The following is a 20,282-nucleotide window of genomic DNA, read 5'->3' as shown; positions in this document are numbered from 1 at the left end:
GGAGGCCCTTTGCGCGCCCCTCCCCCTGCACTAAGCACCCATGCCCCTGGCAGGGCGGGAAGAGGCTTGGCATGCTCTCCCACCACCAGGCCAATTAGTCTTTGTTCATACTTTTCAAACCTATCAGACTTTTTCAGGTAGAAGTATTTTATCACACACAGTGGGTGGGTCTAGACTGGCAAGATTTTGCACAAAAGCGTGCGCAAAAACTTGTCAGCTGTCTACACTGGCCGCTTGAATTTGCGCAAGAGCACGGACTTTGTAATGTACAAAATCAGTGCTTCTTGCGCAAATACTTTCACGCTCCTGCTCAGGAAATAGTCTTCTTACGCAAGAATACTTGTGCAGTGGACGTGGAGCTGGGAGGTGGATTTGGGGGGCTGTGTAGTGGAGGTGGATTTGAGGGCACTGTGCGGGGGGATGGAGCTGGATCTGGAGGGGGGCCTGCGTAGTGGGGGTGGAGGTGGGGGCACTGTGCAGGGGGGTGGAGCTGGGAGATGGATCTGGGGGGCTGCGTAGTGGGGGTGGAGTTGGGGGCATTGTGCAGGGGGGGTGGAGCTGGGGGGCTGTGCAGTGGAAGCACTAAAGGTGGAGCTTGGGAGCCTGTGCAGTGGGCGGTGGAGCTGGGAGGTGGATCTGGGGGGCTGTGCAGTGGGGGGTGGAGCTGGGAGGAGGATCTGGGGGGCTGTGCAGTGGGGTGTGGAGCTGGGGGCCTGTGCAGTGGGGGGTGGAGCTGGGCGCCTGTGCAGTGGGGTGTGGAGATGGAGCTGGGGGCATTGTGCGGGGGGCTGGAGCTGGGGGGGCTGTGCAGTGGGAGCACTAAAGGTGGAGCTTGGGGGGGCTGTGCAGTAGGAGGGGAGCTGGGAGGTGGATCTGGGGGGCTGTGCAGTGGGGGGGCGGAGCTGGGAGGTGGAGCTGGGGGGCTGTGCTGTGGGGGGGTGCAGTGGGGAGTGGAGCTGGGGGGCTGTGCTGTGGGGGGGTGCAGTAGGGGGTGGAGCTGGGGGGCTGTGCTGTGGGGGGGTGCAGTGGAGGGTGGAGCTGGGGGGCTGTGCAGTGGGGGGTGGAGCTGGGAGGTGGAGCTGGGGGGCTGTGCAGTGGGGGGGGTGGAGCTGGGGGGGCTGTGCAGTGGGGGGCGGGGCTGTGGCCAATGGGCGGGCCCGCGTACAGGCGCCAGACATTGCGGCGGGGCCCCAGCGCCGCCCCCCGCGGGGCCCGCTCCCCGTAGCTCCGCCGAGTCCGTCCCCAGTGAGCGCGCGGCGGGGCGGGCTCGTGCAGCTGCGTTACCGGCTGCTCCTGTTCGCCGGGCCCATGGCCAGGGCAGGCTCCGCGGCAGGTGGGCTGCGCGCAGGGTCCTTGCTGCGAGGGCGGGGGGGCAGCGGTGGCTGGATGCGGGGGGGCGGGCTGAGGCAGGGCAGCGGTGGCTGGATGCGGGAGGGGGGGGCTGAGTCAGGGCAGCGGTGGCTGGATGCGGGAGGGGGGGGGCTGAGGCAGGGCAGCGGTGGCTGGATGCGGGGTGGGGGGGCTGAGTCAGGGCAGCGGTGGCTGGATGCGGGGGGGGGGCGGGCTGAGTCAGGGCAGCGGTGGCTGGATGCGGGGGGGGGCGGGCTGAGTCAGGGCAGCGGGTGGCTGGATGCGGGGGGGCGGGCTGAGTCAGGGCAGCGGGTGGCTGGATGCGGGGGGAGGCGGGCTGAGGCAGGGCAGCGGTGGCTGGATGCGGGGGGGGGAGGCGGGCTGAGGCAGGGCAGCAGGTGGCTGGATGCAGGGGGGGCGGGCTGAGGCAGGGCAGCGGTGGCTGGATGCAGGGGGGGAGGCGGGCTGAGGCAGGGCAGCAGGTGGCTGGATGCAGGGGGGGCGGGCTGAGGCAGGGCAGCGGGTGGCTGGATGCGGAGAGGGGCTGAGGTAGGGCAGCGGGGGGAGGCTGAGGCAGGGCAGTGGTGGCTGGATGCTGGGGGGGCTGAGCCAGGGTAGCGGTGGCTGGATGCGGGGGGGGGGGCGGGCTGAGGCAGGGCAGCGGTGGCTGGATGCAGGGGGGGGCGGGCTGAGGCAGGGCAGCGGTGGCTGGATGAAGGGGGGGGCGGGCTGAGGCAGGGCAGCGGTGGCTGGATGCAAGGGGGGGCGGGCTGAGGCAGGGCAGCGGTGGCTGGATGCAGGGGGGGGCGGGCTGAGGCAGGGCAGCGGTGGCTGGATGCGGAGGGGGGCGGGCTGAGGCAGGGCAGCGGTGGCTGGATGCAGGGGGGGGCGGGCTGAGGCAGGGCAGCGGTGGCTGGATGCAGGGGGGGGCGGGCTGAGGCAGGGCAGCGGTGGCTGGATGAAGGGGGGGAGGGCTGAGGCAGGGCAGCGGTGGCTGGATGCGGAGGGGGCAGGCTGAGGCAGGGCAGCGGTGGCTGGATGCAGGGGGGGCGGGCTGAGGCAGGGCAGCGGTGGCTGGATGCAGGGGGGGGCGGGCTGAGGCAGGGCAGCGGTGGCTGGATGCGGGGGGGGCGGGCTGAGGCAGGGCAGCGGTGGCTGGATGCCGGGGGGGGGGGCGGGCTGAGGCAGGGCAGCGGGGGGGGGGGCGGAGGCAGGGCAGTGGTGGCTGGATGTGGGGGGGGGCTGAGGCAGGGCAGCGGTGGCTGGATGCAGGGGGGGGCGGGCTGAGGCAGGGCAGCAGTTTGTGATGCATTGGCAGGAGTGAGGGTAGCCAAGCCTTGGTGCACTAACTGTGCTGTTCTCTTTGAGCAGAAACCACTTGGGAGCGACCGAGCGGCGTGCCTGGGAGCCCCGGGAGTCAGAAGAGTGCTGTGCTTGCAGGTACTGCAGCTAGCGAACAGGAGCAGCTAACTGGAGTTTGGGGAGGGAGTTCAGAGGGACAGTTTGAGGTGGGCTACATACACATAACAGTTGTTATATTTGTGTCAACCCCAACAGCTGGTTCAAAAAAATAGTTCAAGAAAGGAATAAGAGGGAAAGCAGTCAGAGGTCAAGCAGCAGAATGGGGGTAACCAGTTTATTCACCCAGTGTAGCATGTATGATTGCCTGCCCTATGGACAGGCTGCATGTATGTGCAAGGAGCTCCTGGTCCTTGGAGACCAGAATGGCTGAAACAGAGGAGCTAAAAGAGATAAAGAGCTACATGTCATAGAATCCTAGGGCTGGAAGAGACCTCAGGAGGTCATCAAGTCCAGCCCCCTGCCCAAGGCAGGACCAATCCCAACTGAATCAACCCAGCCGAGACTTAAAAACCTCTAGGGATCGAGATTCCACCACCTGCCTAGGTAACCCATTCCAGTGCTTCACCACCCTCCTAGTGAAATAGTTTTTCTTAATATCCAACCTAGACTGCTCCCACTGTAACCTGAGACCATTGCTCCTTGTTCTGCCAGGTCACTACTGAGAACAGCCTCTCTCCATCCTCTTTGGAACCTTCCTTCAGGAAGTTGAAGGCTGCTATCAAATCCCCCCTCACTCTTCTCTTCTGCAGACTAAACAAACCTAAATCTCTCAGTCTCTCCTCATAGGTCATGTGCTCTAGCCCCCTAATCGTTTTGGTCACCCTCCACTGTACCCTCTCCAATGCATCCACGTCCTTTCTATAGTGACGGGCCCAGAACTGGACACACTACTCCAGATGTGGCCTCACCGGAGCTGAATAAAGGGGAATAATCACATCTCTAGATCTGCTGGCAATGCTCCTCCTAATGCAACCTAATATGCCATTAGCCCTCTTGGTTACCAGGGCACACTGTTGACTCAAATCCAGCTTCTAATCCACTGTAATCCCCAGGTCCTTTTCTGCAGAACTGCTACTTAGCCAGTTGGTCCTCAGCCTGTAACAATGCTTGGGATTTCTTTTGTCCCAATCCTCTTACCTGTCCAAGTCGCTCTATCCCTGCCCTCCAGGGTATATAAGAGACTCTGAAACACAGTAGATGAGTCCCACCTGAGGTCAGACAGCCTCTGCTCTTGAGGAGGGTGAAGGTCTCAGGGAAGGAGAGCATCCAATTGGAACAGAGGGAAATTATCCTATAGCTGGGAACCTCCTTCCACATGATGCCATGGTATCCTTTTGGACAGGGCTACTCAACACATGGGCCACATGCAGCCCATGGCCTGTTTGTTTGTGGCCCACAGTGCTGTTTGGGTTTACACGGGGCCCGTGGGTGGGAGCCGAAACAAAAAAGTTGTCAGTATAATAATGGTGTTCCGTAGATACGTGTTTTAGTAGTTAAATTCCTGGACTGTCATTGCTCATTAAAAGTGCTGTTATATGGGTGGAAATTGGGTAAATGTTGCATTTTATTAATATCAGCAGAACTGACTTAAATGGGTCCTGTGTGTTGTGTAGTCTTTTCTTAATCTTTATATTCATGCCCGACAGTGTGAAAGAAGCTATTTGCATATATTTGCATATATATTTGCATGGATATACAACCACACTTAAGTCGTGGCCCTCAGCATGTTCTGTGAGTATCACTGTGGCCCCCGGGGCTTCCAAAGTTGAGTAGCCCTGCTTTTGGACATACCTCTCCAGGGAGGGAACTTCAGTTATTTGGAAGAGACAGGTGTTAGTAACAGGGGATTTGATCGTTAGAAACAGATATCTGGGTTTGTGGTGACCAGGAGAACAGGGCAGTGACTTGCCTGCCTTGGGTGAAGGTTGTAGATCTCTCGAGACAGTTAGATAGACTTGTGTGTAGTGCTGGGGAGAGGCCAGTGATCATGGTACATGTAGGTACCAATGACATAGGGTAGGACAAGAGAGAGGTCCTGGAGTTCAAATTTAGGCTACTAGGTAAGAGATTAAAGTCCACGACCTCCATGGTAGGGTTCTCTGAAATGCTTTCAATTTCATGGCAGGGGAACTGTAGGATCTCAGTGCATGGATGAGATGATGGTATAGGGAGGAAGAGTTTAGATTTCTTAGGAGCTGGGGACACTTTTGGAAAAGAGGGAGTCTATACAGGAAGGATGGGCTCCACCTAAACCAAAATAGAACCAGATTGCTGGCACTTAAAATTTAAAAGGTCCTAGAGCAATTTTTAAACTTAAGTCTGGGTGAAAGCTGACAGGTGCGAAGGAGTACATAGATTGGTGAGACACATGCCTTAGGTGAGGGTCTATTAATTGAGATTCTCTATGTCAGTGGTCCCCAACCTTTTGGAGCTGCCGGGCACCCAGGAGTGGTGCCGCTCACATGCCGGGCATCCGGGGGTGGGGCCACACGTGCGCCCAGGGGTGGGGACGCACACGCTCCTGGGGGCGGGGCCACCCATACGCTGCATGCGTGGAGCTGGCGCCATCCATGCACCGCACTCCCATGTCTCGTGCACTCGGGGGCGGGACCGCCACCACCCATGCACTGCGTGCCCGGAGCCAGCGCCTGTGCCATGCGCCCAGGAGCTGGCAGCGCCCATGCTCCGGCAGCGCCCATGCTCCGCGCTCCCAATAGCGGGGCTGTCCATGTGCTGCGTGCCTGGGGCCGGCGCTGCCCCTATGCCACATGCCCGGGGCCGGCACGGACCTTGCTCCGTGCACCCAGGGGTGGGACCGCCTAACCGCTGCGCGGCCAGGGCCGGCACCGACCATGTGCTGCGCACCCGGGGCCAGTGCCACCCATGCGCCCAGGGGCTGGCACCACCCATGCTCCGCACGCCCCGGGGGCGGCCGGCCCTGATCACTCGGTGGGCACACAGAAATGGCCCAGCGGGCGCCACGTTGGGGACCACTGCTCTATGTTGTAGTAGGTGATAGGGATACAGTAGCATAGTCGATAAACCGATAAGTAAAAGCTTATAGGTTAATGGTATAGACTACACAATATGTCCTGGCTTGCACCAGGTACGTGACCTACCCTTGCTGTGGCTCTGCATTTAAAGCTTATTAGGAGCTGGGTGGGCAGGCAGCCCGTCTCAGTTCTGGTTTGTGCTGGGTCCAGGAACTGCCACCCTGTGCACCTCTGATACCAATTAGCAGTGTGGAGTGGCAGGGAGCTGCTTGGGAACGCAATGGCTGCCAGCCCCACCTCTGGGGACTATAGACTAGTTGAGTAATAGATCAGAGTTCGTGAGGTTAATCAACTATTCAATTAAGCGATATTTAACAACCCTAGTAGGAGAAGAGGATGGAAGATGATAAAGTACAGTAAGATCTGGTGAGAAACAGCCAAACAAAAAGGGGTCCCATTCAATCACATTATGTCATGGCAGAGAGTTAAAAGGGACAAGTTTTAAAGTGCTTACATACCAGTCTTACCAAATCTGAACAAGTTCTTCCAAGGCCAAAGGATCAGCCACATTCCCAGGTCAATTTATACCTCCAGTCTTACCTAAAAGAGCATGATGTGCCAATCCTTTAGACTCTAAAATATAAAGGTTTATTAATAAAAAGAAAGAAGAGACCTCTGTGGCCTTTTTTATAACCTTGCCCTTTTGGAGGGAATCCCATTGTTTTCTCAGTGTGAATCTTCCTCCCAAAATGGAATTTGTCACCTGTCCAAGTCCTTTTTAGGCACATAGCCATGGCTACCTGCTTCTCTGCAGGTTTGCAGCAGAATTTCTCAGATGTATATCGGCAACACTTAAGGTCCGTTGTTAGAGCAGTATTGCTATTCTCTGGAATAGCCACCCTTCACAATAGGCAGGCAACCCCTCTTGCTGCTTCCCAGAAGCAAATACTTGAAATATCAGTACAGAGCCAAAAATCATAACTTCACACACAAATATCATACAGGCATGTGAATAGTCTAAACATACTCAGCAAACTTAAGCTTTCGCTTGGTCCACTTTGCACAGTTTTTGGAGCAAACACACAACAGTGGGTGTAACAATATTCTGCATGTTCATACTAAAATCTAACAACATCACAGATAATATGGGTAAGATCTGATGAGAAACAGTCAAATGAAAGTGCCATTCAGTCATATCCAGTAATGTCAGACAGTTAAAAGGGGAAGGGTTTTAAAGTTCTTACAGACAAATGCTAGAAGTCTAAATAATAAGACGGGTGAACTAGAGTGCCTCATATTAATGGAGGATATTGATATAATGGGCATCACAGAAACTTGGTGGAATGAGGATAATCAGAGAGAGACAGCAGTACCAAGGTAGGGAATACATTGGAAGGAAAGAATAGGTTGTGTTGATGAGAGAGTGGCACTACATGTGAAAGAAAGCATAGAATCAAATGAAATAAAAATCTTAAATGCATCAAACCGTACCATACAACCTCCAGGGAGGTTGTGGAATCCCCACCTGTGGAGATATTTAAGAGCAGGTTAGATAAATGTCTATCAGGGATGGTCTAGACAGTATTTGGTCCTGCCATGAGGGCAGAGGGCTGGACTTGACCTCTCGAGGTCCCTTCCAGTCCTAGTATTCTATGATTCTATGGATAGTAATTTCATGCTCTAATAATAAGAATTTAGCAGTAGGGACATACTACTCACCTCTTGATCAAGATGGTGGTAGTGATTGTGAAATGCTACAGGAGATTAGAGTCTCCATACAATAATAATAATAATAAAAAAAGCCTTAATAATAATGGATTTCAACTACAGGTGACCCCCACACTTATGACCTAATTGGTTCCTGGACAACTGTCTTAAGTCATGCTGTCATAAGTCAAACCCTTATTTCCAATAGGCGCAATGTTATAAATGGCGGTTCGATTCCTGGAAACCCATTTCATACCCTAAAAATACCAAAATTGACTACGGAATTGGAGGAAAACTAAATTAAATAGTTCAAATAATGCACAAAAATAACTAAAAAGTGAAGACCGATATGGCGGAGACGTGCGCAGTTAAAGCAGCAGCTGCAGACTGGTGAGTCTGACTGACCTTGTGTGTTTCCTGCTTTGGGATGACGAGTGGAGTCTGCGTCGCATACTGTCGTAAATGCGAGCTGCAGACATAAATTGGGGGGGGTTATGAGTTATCTTGCATGAAAAAAAGTGGTCATAAATGGGGGGGTTCGTAAGTTGGGTGGTTGTAAGTTGGGGGTCCCTGCATCCCCATATTGACTAGGCACATGTCACCTCTGAATAGGATGTAGAGATTTTTTTTGACATCTTTAAATGACTGCTTTTTGGAACAGCTAGTTCTGGGACCCGCAAGAGGAGAGGCAATTCTTGATTTAGTCGTAAGTGGAGCACAGGATGTGGTCCAAAAGGTGAATGTTGCTGAACTGCTTGGAAATAGTGACCACAATATAATTTATAAATTTAACATCCCTGAGGTGGGAAAAATGCCACAGAGGCCAAACACTTTGACATTTAATTTCAGAAAGGGAAACTACACAAAAATGAGGAGGTTAGTTAAACAGGCATTAAAATGTACAGTGCCAAAAGTCTGAGGGGTAGCCACATTAGTCTGTAACTAAAAAAATTTTAACAACAATGGTCCTGTAGCACTTTTGAGACTAACAAAAATATGTATATGGGCACAATCTCTGATGCAGAGGCAGTGGTTTGGGAGGTAATGGGAGTAATCAAGAGTATTAACTAATAAGGCTAGGCTTATTGGTTAATCATATACCCGACTACTCATTTACATCCCTACCAGATAAATTAATGAAAGCTAGGTCCATTAATGGCTATTAGATAGGATGGGCAGGGAGGGTGGCCCTAGTCTCTGTTTGCCAGAAGCTGGGAATGGGTGACAGATGATGGATCAGTTGATGATTTCCTGTTCTGTTCATTCCTTCTGGGGCAGCTGGCATTGGCCACGTTTGGAAGACAGGACACTGAGCTAGATGGACCCTTGGTCTGACTCAGTGTGGCCATTCTTTATTCTTGCGTTCTTACTGTGCCCTCGACTGGGCCTGTCTGGAGGGCTGCCCAGGCAGCCAGAGGGGCCCAGCATGATGTCACAGCCCATGGGCCCAGCTGAGGAATGAGTTCTGTGTCCCCTGTGCTGTGGCCTGGCAGGCCCTTCACAACTTTGGGAAAGTGGCTGGTGCCTCTCTTGGCTGGAGCATCTTCCCAGCACCGAACTACAGCTGAGGTGGCTCTGACTTCTGCAGAGAGCTGGCTTAGTTAAAGCTGCTGCCCCAGGGCCAGGGCAAAACCCTGCAAGAAGAGGAAGCGGAGTACATAAAGCAGGGATGGCAAAAATATGTCCTGCCAAGCCATCAGATCCATCCGGCCACTGTCCTGTGGCCTAGCGGGAACTTTGGGCAAACTCCCAGTGTGCCATGCCCTTGCATACTGCTCAGAATAGCTGGCTTCAGGGGCCATGTATTTGCTGCGCACCTAGGGATAGCCTTTGCTTGCTGCCCCTGCTTCCAATACAGTCTTGCTGCTCCCATTGGCTAGAAACCAGTCAATGGGAGCTGGCTGGAACCTGAGGCAGTGGGTGAAGCTCCCTCCTAGGCGGTCGTGGTGTGCAGAGAGCACATGGGCCCCACGCTGGGCTGCTTTGAGCAGTGTGCAGGGGCATGGCAGGCAGGGAGGTTCCACTAGGCTGCTGGCCAGGAGACGCGTAGGGCAGGGGTTTTCAAACGTGGGTTGTGGACCTGCCAGGAAAAGCCCCTGGCAGGCTGACACAGCATACTCTCCCTGCACTGAACAGGAGGGGGTTAATTCCGTCTTGAGAGAGGAGGAGGCCACACCCTCTTTACCCTACTGTAAAAGACAGCACCTCTGCTCAGTTGGGGCTGGCAGCTGGAGGGAGAGGACATTCCTGGCTGGCACCTGCAAGCCCCAGTGATGGCTCAGACTCTGAGAGCTACCACCCAGGTTGGAGACCCAATGCAGGATTCAGAAGCAGGTGGGAGTAACCAGATCCCAGAGGAAAGAGGGGGGATGGAGATCCACCAGTGCACAGAGACATTGGGAGCAGGAAGCAGCCCAGGGACGGCGATGGCCACAGGGTGAGTGAGCCGCTGTCAGAGAGTCAATGTTTTGTGGCAGCAATTTCCCCGCTCAGTGGCTAGAGCAAGCCACTAACAGGGTCCTGGGCTGGGGTCCAGTGGAGTGGGAGGGCCTGGTCCCCTGTTGCTGGGGGATGTAAAACTTTTCCTTATTTGCTATCCCTTAAAACAGACTTGGACCATTAGGTCGTATTAGAACTATGAAGCAAGGCTGAAGGAATTGGGCTTGTTAGTTTCAAAAAGAGATGTCTGAGAGGGGACTTGATAGCGGTTTTCAGATATCTTTTAGATGGATGTCATGGAGGATGGGGGAAAATTGTTCTCCTTGGCCTCTGATGGTAGGTCAAGAAGCAATGGGCTTAAACTGCAACAAGAGAGGTTTAGGTTGGACATTAGGAAAAACTTCCTAACTGTCAGGGTGGTTAAACACTAGAGTAAGTTGCCCAGGGAGGTTGTGGAATCTTTTATCACTGGAGATATTTAAGAGCAGGTGAGACAGACATCTATCAGGGATGGTCTAGATAGTGCTGGGTCCTGCCATGAGGACGGGGGGGGGGGAGGACTGAGGGTCTCTTGAGGTCCCTTCCAGTTCTGATGTTCTAACTATGGGCTTGTGCTGCTGTGCTAATAGGAGCGAGTTATATACCTTGGCCATTGGGTCATATTGAGACTATTGAACTGTGCTGCCCTGCTGACTGGGGCAGTTTACAGATTTTGATCATTGTGTCATATTAGGACTATGGACTTGTGCTGCCCTACTAATAGGGGTAAGGAATAGACTTTGACCATTTGGTTGTATTGGGAAAACTGAACTGAGCAGCCCTGCCGCTAGGGGTGAGACGAACACCCTTGTCATGCTCTAGATGAGGTCCTCACCTCAGCCGTGTGACACAGTCCCACAACACTTTGTTTGCTCCATGGCTGCAGAGCTTTAGAGTATCGCAGCTCCCATTGGCTGCAGCTTCCAGCCAAGAGGAGCTTTGCTTGGCAGGTCCGTGATCCAAGTTTGAAAACCCCTGGTATAGGGTAAGCGCCTCTGTGGCGGGGTACCACCCGCCTCTGGCCCCTTTCCCCTGGGGAACAAAGCGCTAACCCCCAGCCTGGGGGCCTAGTCCGCACCCGCAGCAGACCCAGCGGCCTAGTCCAGCACCCGCAGCAGGCCCAGCGGCCTAGTCCCGCACTCGCAGCAGGCCCAGCGGCCTAGTCCCGCACTCGCAGCAGGCCCAGCGGCCTAGTCCCGCACTCGCAGCAGGCCCAGCGGCCTAGTCCCGCACTCGCAGCAGGCCCAGCGGCCTAGTCCAGCACTGCGGGGTGGGGTAGGGGGGTCCGGGCCCTTCCTCTCCACCGGACCCCAACCCAGGGCCCTAATGGTGGTGGGTGGTTCCCACCACCGGCTCAGCGGGGGGTCCTCCCCCAAAACATGCTAAGCCCACTGGGGGGGGGGGGGTTTCCCGGCCCCTTGCCCTGGGTTGCTTCCTACCCCCAATCTGGTAGCCGACGGAGGTCCCACCTGGCGATGCTGGGTTGCCGGCAGCGTCTTCGTCTGACGGGCTTGTCCCTGGGCAGCGGCACCGGGCGTTCTGCAGTGGGGCGGGTGGCCACCGGGCGTCGGTGTTGAGGGCGGGCTCGCCCCGGGGCTGGTGGCAGAAGCAGCAGCGCCTCCTCCGGCTCTGGATCTGGATCTGGCGGCAGGTCCGGCGGCAGGCCTGCAGCTTGGGCCGGAGCTCCTGCCTCCCCAGCGTCCTGCCTCAACTGAGCAGCCCAGCAGTCTTTTATAGCGAGGCTGAACTTCGAGCATGCCCAGTAGGGCTGTGGGGGAGGGGCGTGTTCTGCCCAATAAATGGGCTCCCTTTCCTCCTGCTCAGTGCGGGGCAAGTTAGCCCCGTCACACACCTCCCCCCTTAAAAGGTTTCTTTCCGGTGGCTCCTCCTTAGGAGCTATGCGCGAAAGAAAATCTGCATTGCCGTGCGCCTTCCCGGGTCTGTGTGCCACTTGAAACGAATACGGCTGCAAGGCTAGGTACTAGCGCATGATACGCGCATTGGTGTCTTTCATAGTTTGCAGCCACCTTAAAGGGGCGTGATCCGTCACTACCAAAAAAGTACTCCCCAGCAAATAATACCTTAGTGCGTCCACCGCCCACTTCACGGCCAGTGCCTCCCTCTCTATGGTGGAGTACCGGGTTTCCCTCGGGTACAACTTGCGGCTTAAGTATAGTAGCGGGTGTTCTACTCCTTCTATCTCCTGGGATAGTACGGCCCCGAGGCCTACCTCGGAAGCATCCGTCTGTAGGATGAAGGGTTTGGCAAAATCCGGCTGGGCTAGTACCGGTCCCCGGGTAAGGTGGTCCCTCAAGGTTTGAAACGCACTCTCGCACGCTGCTGACCACTCTACCCGCCGCGGGTGTTGGTTTTTGGTCAGGTCCGTCGGGGGGGCTGTTATGGTGGAAAAGTTAGGGACAAAGCGCCGGTAATAGCCCACCAACCCTAGGAACTGCCTCACCTGCCGTTTCGTGGTGGGAGCGGGGTATTCTCGGAGGGCCTGAATTTTGTCTATTACGGGTTTCACCTGTCCCTTCCCCACCGTATACCCCAAGTAGGTTACCTCTTCTTTCCCTAGGTGACACTTGGCCGGGTTTGCTGTTAACCTGGCTTCCCCTAGGGCCCTCAATACCTCCTCTAAGTGGGTTAGATGTTCCTCCCATCTTTCGCTGTACACAATAATATCATCGATGTACGCCGCTGCATACGCATTGTGGGGTGCCAAGACTTGATCCATCAGCTGCTGAAATGTGGCAGCGGCTCCATGTAGTCCGAAAGGCATCATCGTAAATTGGTAGAGCCCAAAAGGGGTTGGGAATGCTGTTTTGGCTTTCGTCCTCGGTGTCAACGGGATTTGCCAATATCCTTTAGTGAGGTCCAGGGTCGAAATATATCTGGCCCTCCCCAGGCGTTCTAATAGTACATCTACCCGGGGCATGGGGTAGGCATCGAACTGGGAGATGGCGTTCACCTTGCGGAAGTCAATGCAAAACCTCACTGAGCCATTGGGCTTGGGGACCAGCACTATGGGGCTCCTCCACTCGCTTCGGGATTCTTCCACCACCCCTAGGGCCAACATTTCTTTTAGTTCTTGGCGCACGGTGTCCCACATCTTCCTGGGCAGGGGGCGGTGATTATCCCGTACTTTCTGCCCCGGTTTTGTGGCAATGTGGTGACTAATTAACGGGGTCCTTCCTGGTTTAGCGGACAATACATGTGGGAATCGTGCTATGAGTTCTTGTAGCTGTTGCTGTTGTCCCTCCTTTAGGTCTTGCCCGACATCTACCTGGGGGTTCTCCATCGAGGCTCCCACTTGTGGTCCCAACTCGTCCTCTGGGGGGAAGGGGGTGATCATCATTGCTTCCCTCTCCTTCCAGGCCTTCAGGAGGTTTACATGGTACACCCGTAAATCTTTCCGCCGCCCTGGTAGCCTCACCTCGTAGTCGACTGGCCCGACCTTCCGCACGACTTCGAAGGGTCCTTGCCACTTTGCTAATAGCTTGGTCTCCGAGGAGGGCAATAAGAGTAACACCCGATCCCCGGGTTGAAAGATCCGCATCTTCGCCTTCTGGTTGTAGTGGCGTGCTTGCGTTTCCTGCGCCGTCCGCAGGTTCTCTTGGGCTAGCCGGCCCAATTCTTCTAGCCGCTCCCGTAGCTGTAACACGTAGTGGATGGTCCCCCTCTCTTGTCCCTCCCAAGTCTCTCTCAGTAAGTCCAGAATTCCCCGCGGTCGTCGGCCATACAATAATTCGAATGGGGAAAATCCCGTGGAGGCTTGGGGGACCTCCCTCACAGCGAAGAGAAGAGCTGGCAGCCACCTGTCCCACTGTCGCGGGTCGTCGTCGACGAATTTCCGCAGCATTGACTTCAGCGTCCTGTTGAACCGTTCCACCAGCCCGTCTGTCTGGGGGTGGTACACAGAGGTTCTCAGGGAATGAATGTTCAGTAGGCGGCACAACTCCGTTATCAGCTTGGATGTTACGTTAGTTCTTCTTCGGGTAGTCCCCGTGGGTGCTCCACTTCTAGTGTCGGGCTGGTCCCGGCACCGCAAATCGGAGCTTTAACAGAGCTGTGTGTGTGTGTGTGTGGTCGGGCAGCGCGCGTGCACTCCCGTTTCGCGCCTTTCATCTACCGCGCGCTGCCCGGCTCCCGCCAGTTCTTCTCATCCGCCTTGGGTCGCAGACGGAGCTTCCCTACTCTCTCCTCAAAATTTCCCCCTTCTTCCCTTCAGCTGTTTGCCGTGGGGAAGCCCCATAACTTTTACTGTATGAATATATACTGCCTCTAGCCCCGTTGGCAGACGCGGTTTAAAAAAAAAAAAAAAAAAAGAGAAATAAAGAAAGAAGAAAGGAAAGAGTATACTGAGAAAGAGCAGTGCTATATATAGATATACACCGTTGGCGTTTTTTCTGTTGCCTGCTCTGGTTAAAAAAAAAAAAAAAAAAGAAGAGAAAAAAGGAAGGAAATAAAGTTTAAACAGAAAGAAAGTAACACGGAGTAACCAGGGATGCATACAAGCGGCTGCTCTTAGCAGGCGGTAACACTCAGTCCCCACAACTCAAAATGCCGGGCTCCCCCGGCTTCAAGAAATGTGAAGGCTGTGCTGAACCAATGCAGGTGTCAGATGGACACTCGGCTTGCATTCGCTGCCTTGGGGAGACTCACATCCCCCAAAAGTGCTCCCACTGTGCCAGCCTGACGACTAGAGCCCGCAAGGAGCGGGAACGTCGTTTAAAGGAGATCCTGTTTGATAAGGCTCTCATGCCTTCCACTGCCTCAGGATCCTCTGCCTCTGACCCCACGACTGATAAGCGGAAGGCTCCTTCTGAGGCTTTGCCCTCATCAAAAAAGAGGAAAGCCTCTCCTGCTCACTCCCTGCCAGCTGCTCCGCAGTCGCGGGTAAGCGCAGGTGACAAGCCGGGCACTTCTCGTTCGAGGGTAACCCGCGCTCCATCAGTCAATAAGCCGGCCGGCACTTCAGAGTCTCATCAGCCCACTGCTCGGGATCCTCACCCGGCACCGGGGCTTCTTAAAGAGACAGACGCAGCGGCACCAGTTGTATCATCGGTGCCGGCTGCTGAAGGGCTTTTAACCACGGCCCCCCATAGGGAGCTGTCCTCAGCACCGGCAGGGGATCAGCGTGCTCATACTCAGATGCCTGCTTCACAGCCCTTAACCCTCGCCTCAGGCCATTCCTTCATCAATGGGCCACCATTACCTCGGACCGATGGGTCCTAGAGGTCATATCGTCGGGCCTGACAATCCCGTTCGCATCAATCCCTCCGACCACTCCTCCCACCCCATCCCTTCTCAGGGACCCGTCTCATGGGGCCGCTCTTCGAGAAGAGGTTCTTCACCTACTCGAGATCGGAGCCATAGAGAGAGTACCCGACGAATTCCGAGGCAAAGGGTTCTACTCCAGGTATTTCCTGGTTCCCAAAAAGTCCGGAGGGTGGAGACCGATCCTGGATCTGAGGGGTCTGAACCGTTTTATCCGAAAGCAGCGCTTCGAAATGACCACCCTGGCCAAGATCATGCCAGCACTAAACAGAGGAGACTGGTTCGCAGTCCTGGATTTGCAAGACGCATATTTCCATGTAACGATTCACATAGCCCACAGGCGTTTTCTCAGATTCGTAGTGGGCGACGATCATTTTCAGTACAGGGTTCTGCCTTTCGGCCTCATTTCAGCCCCAAGGGTGTTCTCCAAGACACTAGCGGTAGTGGCTGCCCATCTTCGAAGGATAGGAGTCGTTATCTTTCCCTACCTCGACGATTGCCTCATCAAGGCGCGCACCCAGTTAGAGGCTCACCACATGGTAGTCGCAACTCAGGAGTTGTTCGACTCCCTTGGCCTTATCGTGAACACTCAAAAATCGCGCCCACTACCTACACAGATTTTAACCTTCATAGGAGCGCGTCTCGACTCCCAGTCGGAAAGAGTCCACCTTCCACTCGAGCGTTTTCAAGTAATGCAAGATCTGATAAAAACAGTTTTGCACGCTCCAATGCTCCCGGTACGCGTATGTCTCCAGCTTCTGGGACATATGGCTTCCACGACAATCATAGTGCGCCATTCAAGACTGCACCTCAGGTGTCTGCAGCATTGGCTAAGCACGGTTTACAAGCCTACCGACCACAGCATTCGCAAAACTGTAGTACTTCCAGTACATGTCAAGGACTCCCTAGTATGGTGGACGAATCACAACAACATGTTGTCAGGAGTTCCCTTCCATGCACCACAACCGTCACGAGAGATAACCACAGATGCTTCTCTCATCGGCTGGGGTGCCCACATGGGCACAAAAACAGTTCAGGGTCGTTGGTCCACTATGGAGATGATGCTCCATATCAATCTTCTCGAGCTTCGAGCCGTGTTTCATGCCTGCAAACACTTCAAGGTATACATAAAAGGTACTGTCACCAGAATTCTCATGGACAACGTAGTCGCAATGTACTACGTAAACAGACAGGGGGGTGCCCGATCCCGCTCACTTTGTGCGGAGGCGATCCGTCTCTGGAAATGGTGCATTCGAAACAACATCTCTATAGTTGCGTCATACTTACCGGGTGTGAACAATACCACAGCCGATGCACTGAGCAGGTATTTCCCCCAGGACCACGAGTGGGTGATCCGCACAGATGTCCTCTTAAGTCTCTTCCATCAGTGGGGGTTTCCGACGATAGATCTCTTTGCAACACGTGCCAACGCAAAATGCAGAGCTTACTGTTCCAGAGCGGGAGTGGGACCTCACTTGCTGGGAGACGCATTCCTCCTTCCCTGGGGCACATCACTCTTGTATGCATTCCCCCCTGTTGTACTCATTCCCAGAGTACTCGAGAAGGTTGTGATGGACAGGGCACGAGTGATACTTATAGCCCCAGCCTGGCCCAGGCAGCCATGGTACTCAACCCTTCGGCAGCTCTCTGTACGAGCACCGCGCCGACTGCCTTGCCTACCAGATTTGCTGACACAACAGAGAGGCTCACTGCGTCACCCGAAGCTGGACACTCTGCACCTCACTGCATGGATGGTACATGGTTCAGCGAGTCCGAGAATCTTTGTTCGGATCAAGTGAAGCGTGTTCTCCTGCACAGCAGGAGAGATTCCACCAGGAAAACCTACCTGTCAAAGTGGTCCAGATTTGTACGATGGTGTGCTCCTAAACTCCTGGATCCCTTGCTTTCGCCGATGCATGTCTTATTGGACTATGTCCTTCAGCTGCAGGTAACCGGACTAGCCATTTCATCACTTAAGGTCCACATAGCAGCAATAGCCGCTTTTCACTACCCCGTTGAAGGCAAGTCGGTTTTTTCTCACCCCATGATGGCTAGATTTCTCAGAGGATTGGCTAACCTCAACTCACCACGGAGACCTCCGCCACCTGTATGGAGTCTTGACCTGGTTCTCGATGTCCTCACTGGGCCACCGTTTGAACCGCTGGCCATGGTACCGCTACCGATGCTTACGATGAAGGTACTTTTTCTTCTGGCTATAACATCAGCACGCAGGGTGAGCGAGTTATCCGCACTAATGTCAACACCTCCCTATACAGTCTTCAACCCGGAATCAGTGATACTGAGGTCTCATCCAGCCTTTCTACCTAAAGTCTGTACGGAATTTCACATAAACGAACCAATTGTTTTGCCATGTTTCTTCCCAAAACCGCACGCATCTCAGCGAGACGCTCTCCTGCATACGCTCGATGTCCGCAGAGCCCTGGCTTTCTATATAGACAGAACCCGTACTTTACGTAAGACGGACCGCCTCTTTATTTCAACATCGGGCTCTTCTAAGGGCAAGTCCTTATCCGCCCAGCGCATTTCCAAGCTGGTTGTCTCTTGTATCACGACGTGCTATACTATCCGTAAGAAGTCTCTCACCTCGCAACCTAGAGCTCACTCAACACGAGCAGTCGCTGCGTCTACAGCTTTCGTGAAAGGTGTCCCTCTTCGTGACATCTGCCGTGCTGCGACTTGGTCTTCAAATTCTACCTTTTCAAGACATTATGCAATTGTTCAGCACTTCACCACTGACTCAGCAGTAGCCTTGGCAGTGTTGCCTACTGCTCGGAATACCGATTCCGAAACACACGTTTAGCCGAGATTACTGCTTCGGAGTCACCAGAAGTGGAGCACCCACGGGGACTACCCGAAGAAGAAAAGGAAGTTACTCACTTCGTGCAGTAACGATCGTTCTTCGAGGTGTGTCCCCGTGGGTGCTCCACGACCCGCCCTCCTCCCTGCTTCGGAATCTTGTTTTTCTGTCTTTCAGATAGGCGGTGAGATGAACTGGCGGGAGCCGGGCAGCGCGCGGTAGATGAAAGGCGCGAAACGGAAGTGCACGCGCGCTGCCCGACCACACACACACACACACAGCTCTGTTAAAGCTCCGATTTGCGGCGCCGGGACCAGCCCGACACCAGAAGTGGAGCACCCACGGGGACACACCTCGAAGAACGATCGTTACTGCACGAAGTGAGTAACTTCCTTTTCCCTGGTCTGTTAGGATTGTCTTCGGGAGACCCACCCGGGCGAACACCTTTAAAAGTTCATCGGCGATGGCGCGAGCTGTCGTGACCCGGAGGGGGATCGCCTCTGGGTATTGGGTGGCGTAATCCACAATGACCAGAATGTACTTGTTCTTATTAGCGCTTCGCTCCAGCGGCCCGACCAAGTCCAACCCTATGCGTTCAAAGGGTGTCCCTACCACGGGCAGAGGGATCAACGGGGCTTGGGGGACTCCTCCGGGGCTAGCCCGCTGGCATTCGGGGCATGATGCACAATAGGCCCTCACCGCATGATGTATTCCTGGCCAGAAGAATCGCTGGGCTAGTCTGCACAACGTCTTTTCCCAGCCAAGGTGGCCTGCCCAGGGCACATCATGGGCCAATCGCAACACCGTCGTCCGAAGCCGCTGGGGTACCAGCAGCTGGCAGATCTCGGTTTGGGTCTGCGGGTCTTGGGTCAGGCGGTACAACAAATCACCCCGTATCTCGAACCTCGGACCTTGGGCCCCCCCCGAGGTGGCCTGGTCCGTCGACTCGGGTCTTCCCGCCTGCTCCCAGGCCCGGCTGAGGGTCGGGTCGTTCCTTTGTTCCTCTAGGAAATCTCCCTGCAGGGCGAAAGCTGTTTCTTGGGGATCTATGTGGGGGGGGCGTCTGTTCGAGAGGGTTGTGGGACTCCCCCCCGGCCCCCCTTGAGGTCCCTTCCCCGGGGTCTTCTTCCATCGGCAGTTCTGTTAGCGCTGCCTGTGGCTGTTCTGGGCCTCCCTCCCCGGGGTCCCCTCGCCTGTAGCCCTGTAGTAGGGTCCAAAAGTGGGGCCAGTCCCGCCCCACAACCACGGGGTAAGCCAGTCGGGGGACTACCCCTACGCTGCACATCTCTTCATGCGCCCCGATCGCTAGCTTCACCTTAGCGGTGGGGTACGTCCTTACCTCCCCGTGGATACACTGCATTCTCACCGGGGGCCCCCATTGCTCTGGGTCGCCAACTATGTCTTCTTCTATCAGCGTCTGTCCACAACCCGTATCCACCAAGGCTGTGGTCTCCTCCCCTTGCACCTTAACTGGGATGAGTATCTTTGTCTCCCCTTCTTTCTGCGGTTGCACCCCCGCTACTAGTACTTGCCCATAGCTACAGGCCCTGGGGGTGCCCCTCTCTTTCCCGGGGTCTCCCTGGCGGCTCCCTGGGCGGCCTGTCACCCTCAGGGCTCCCCCGCCAACCCAGAGCCCTTTCAATAGGGCTACCGCCTGCCCCAACGTCTTGGGCCCCTGTCGCCGGATCCACTCCCGGTCCTCCTTGGGCAAACCGTTCAGGAGCTGCCCCACAGCCTCCCTATTACCTTTCCGGGGGCCCATCTTCCCCCAGGCCCCCTCGAGCACCTGCCCGACTAAATCCTGCCCCTTTTCTCCTTTTTTTTTTTAAAGCACCCCTAAAAAAAAGAAACCCCTCTCTGCATCCCCTTTTACTCAAGGGGGGGGGATTGATGCCCACATTCTCCACCAGTTGTGGCGGGGTACCACCCACCTCTGGCCCCTTTCCCCTGGGGAACAAAGCGCTAACCCCCAGCCTGGGGGCCTAGTCCGCACCCGCAGCAGGCCCAGCGGCCTAGTCCAGCACTCGCAGCAGGCCCAGCGGCCTAGTCCCGCACTCGCAGCAGGCCCAGCGGCCTAGTCCCGCACTCGCAGCAGGCCCAGCGGCCTAGTCCCGCACTCGCAGCAAGCCCAGCGGCCTAGTCCCGCACTGCGGGGTGGGGTAGGGGGGTCGGGGCCCTCCCTCTCCACCAGACCCCAACCCAGGGCCCTGATAGTGGTGGGTGGTTCCCACCACTGGCTCAGCGGGGGATCCTCCCCCAAAACATGCTAAGCCCACTGGGGGGGGGGGGAGTTT

General features: G+C 55.5%; 1 protein-coding gene across 11 annotated transcripts in view; it reads left to right on the top strand.

The window, feature by feature from the left end:
- Positions 1-20,282, top strand: part of GAS7 (growth arrest specific 7) — a 239,840-nt gene that overhangs the window by 83,520 nt on the left and 136,038 nt on the right. For 7 of the 11 annotated variants that reach the window (XM_075903569.1, XM_075903566.1, XM_075903573.1 and 4 more), the window contains one exon: positions 2,722-2,790. The exons of 2 other annotated variants lie outside the window; for them this stretch is intronic. In XM_075903569.1, coding sequence (XP_075759684.1) covers positions 2,722-2,790 — 69 coding nt within the window. Of the gene's footprint in view, positions 1-1,153; positions 1,334-2,721; positions 2,791-7,732; positions 7,803-20,282 lie in introns of those variants that run through there. 2 more of the 11 variants (XM_075903572.1, XM_006122947.4) reach the window with 2 other exon arrangements.

This window comes from Pelodiscus sinensis, chromosome 20 (assembly GCF_049634645.1).
Source record: "Pelodiscus sinensis isolate JC-2024 chromosome 20, ASM4963464v1, whole genome shotgun sequence".
NCBI lineage: Eukaryota > Metazoa > Chordata > Testudines > Trionychidae > Pelodiscus > Pelodiscus sinensis.
This window is presented reverse-complemented; position numbering and strand designations above follow the sequence as displayed.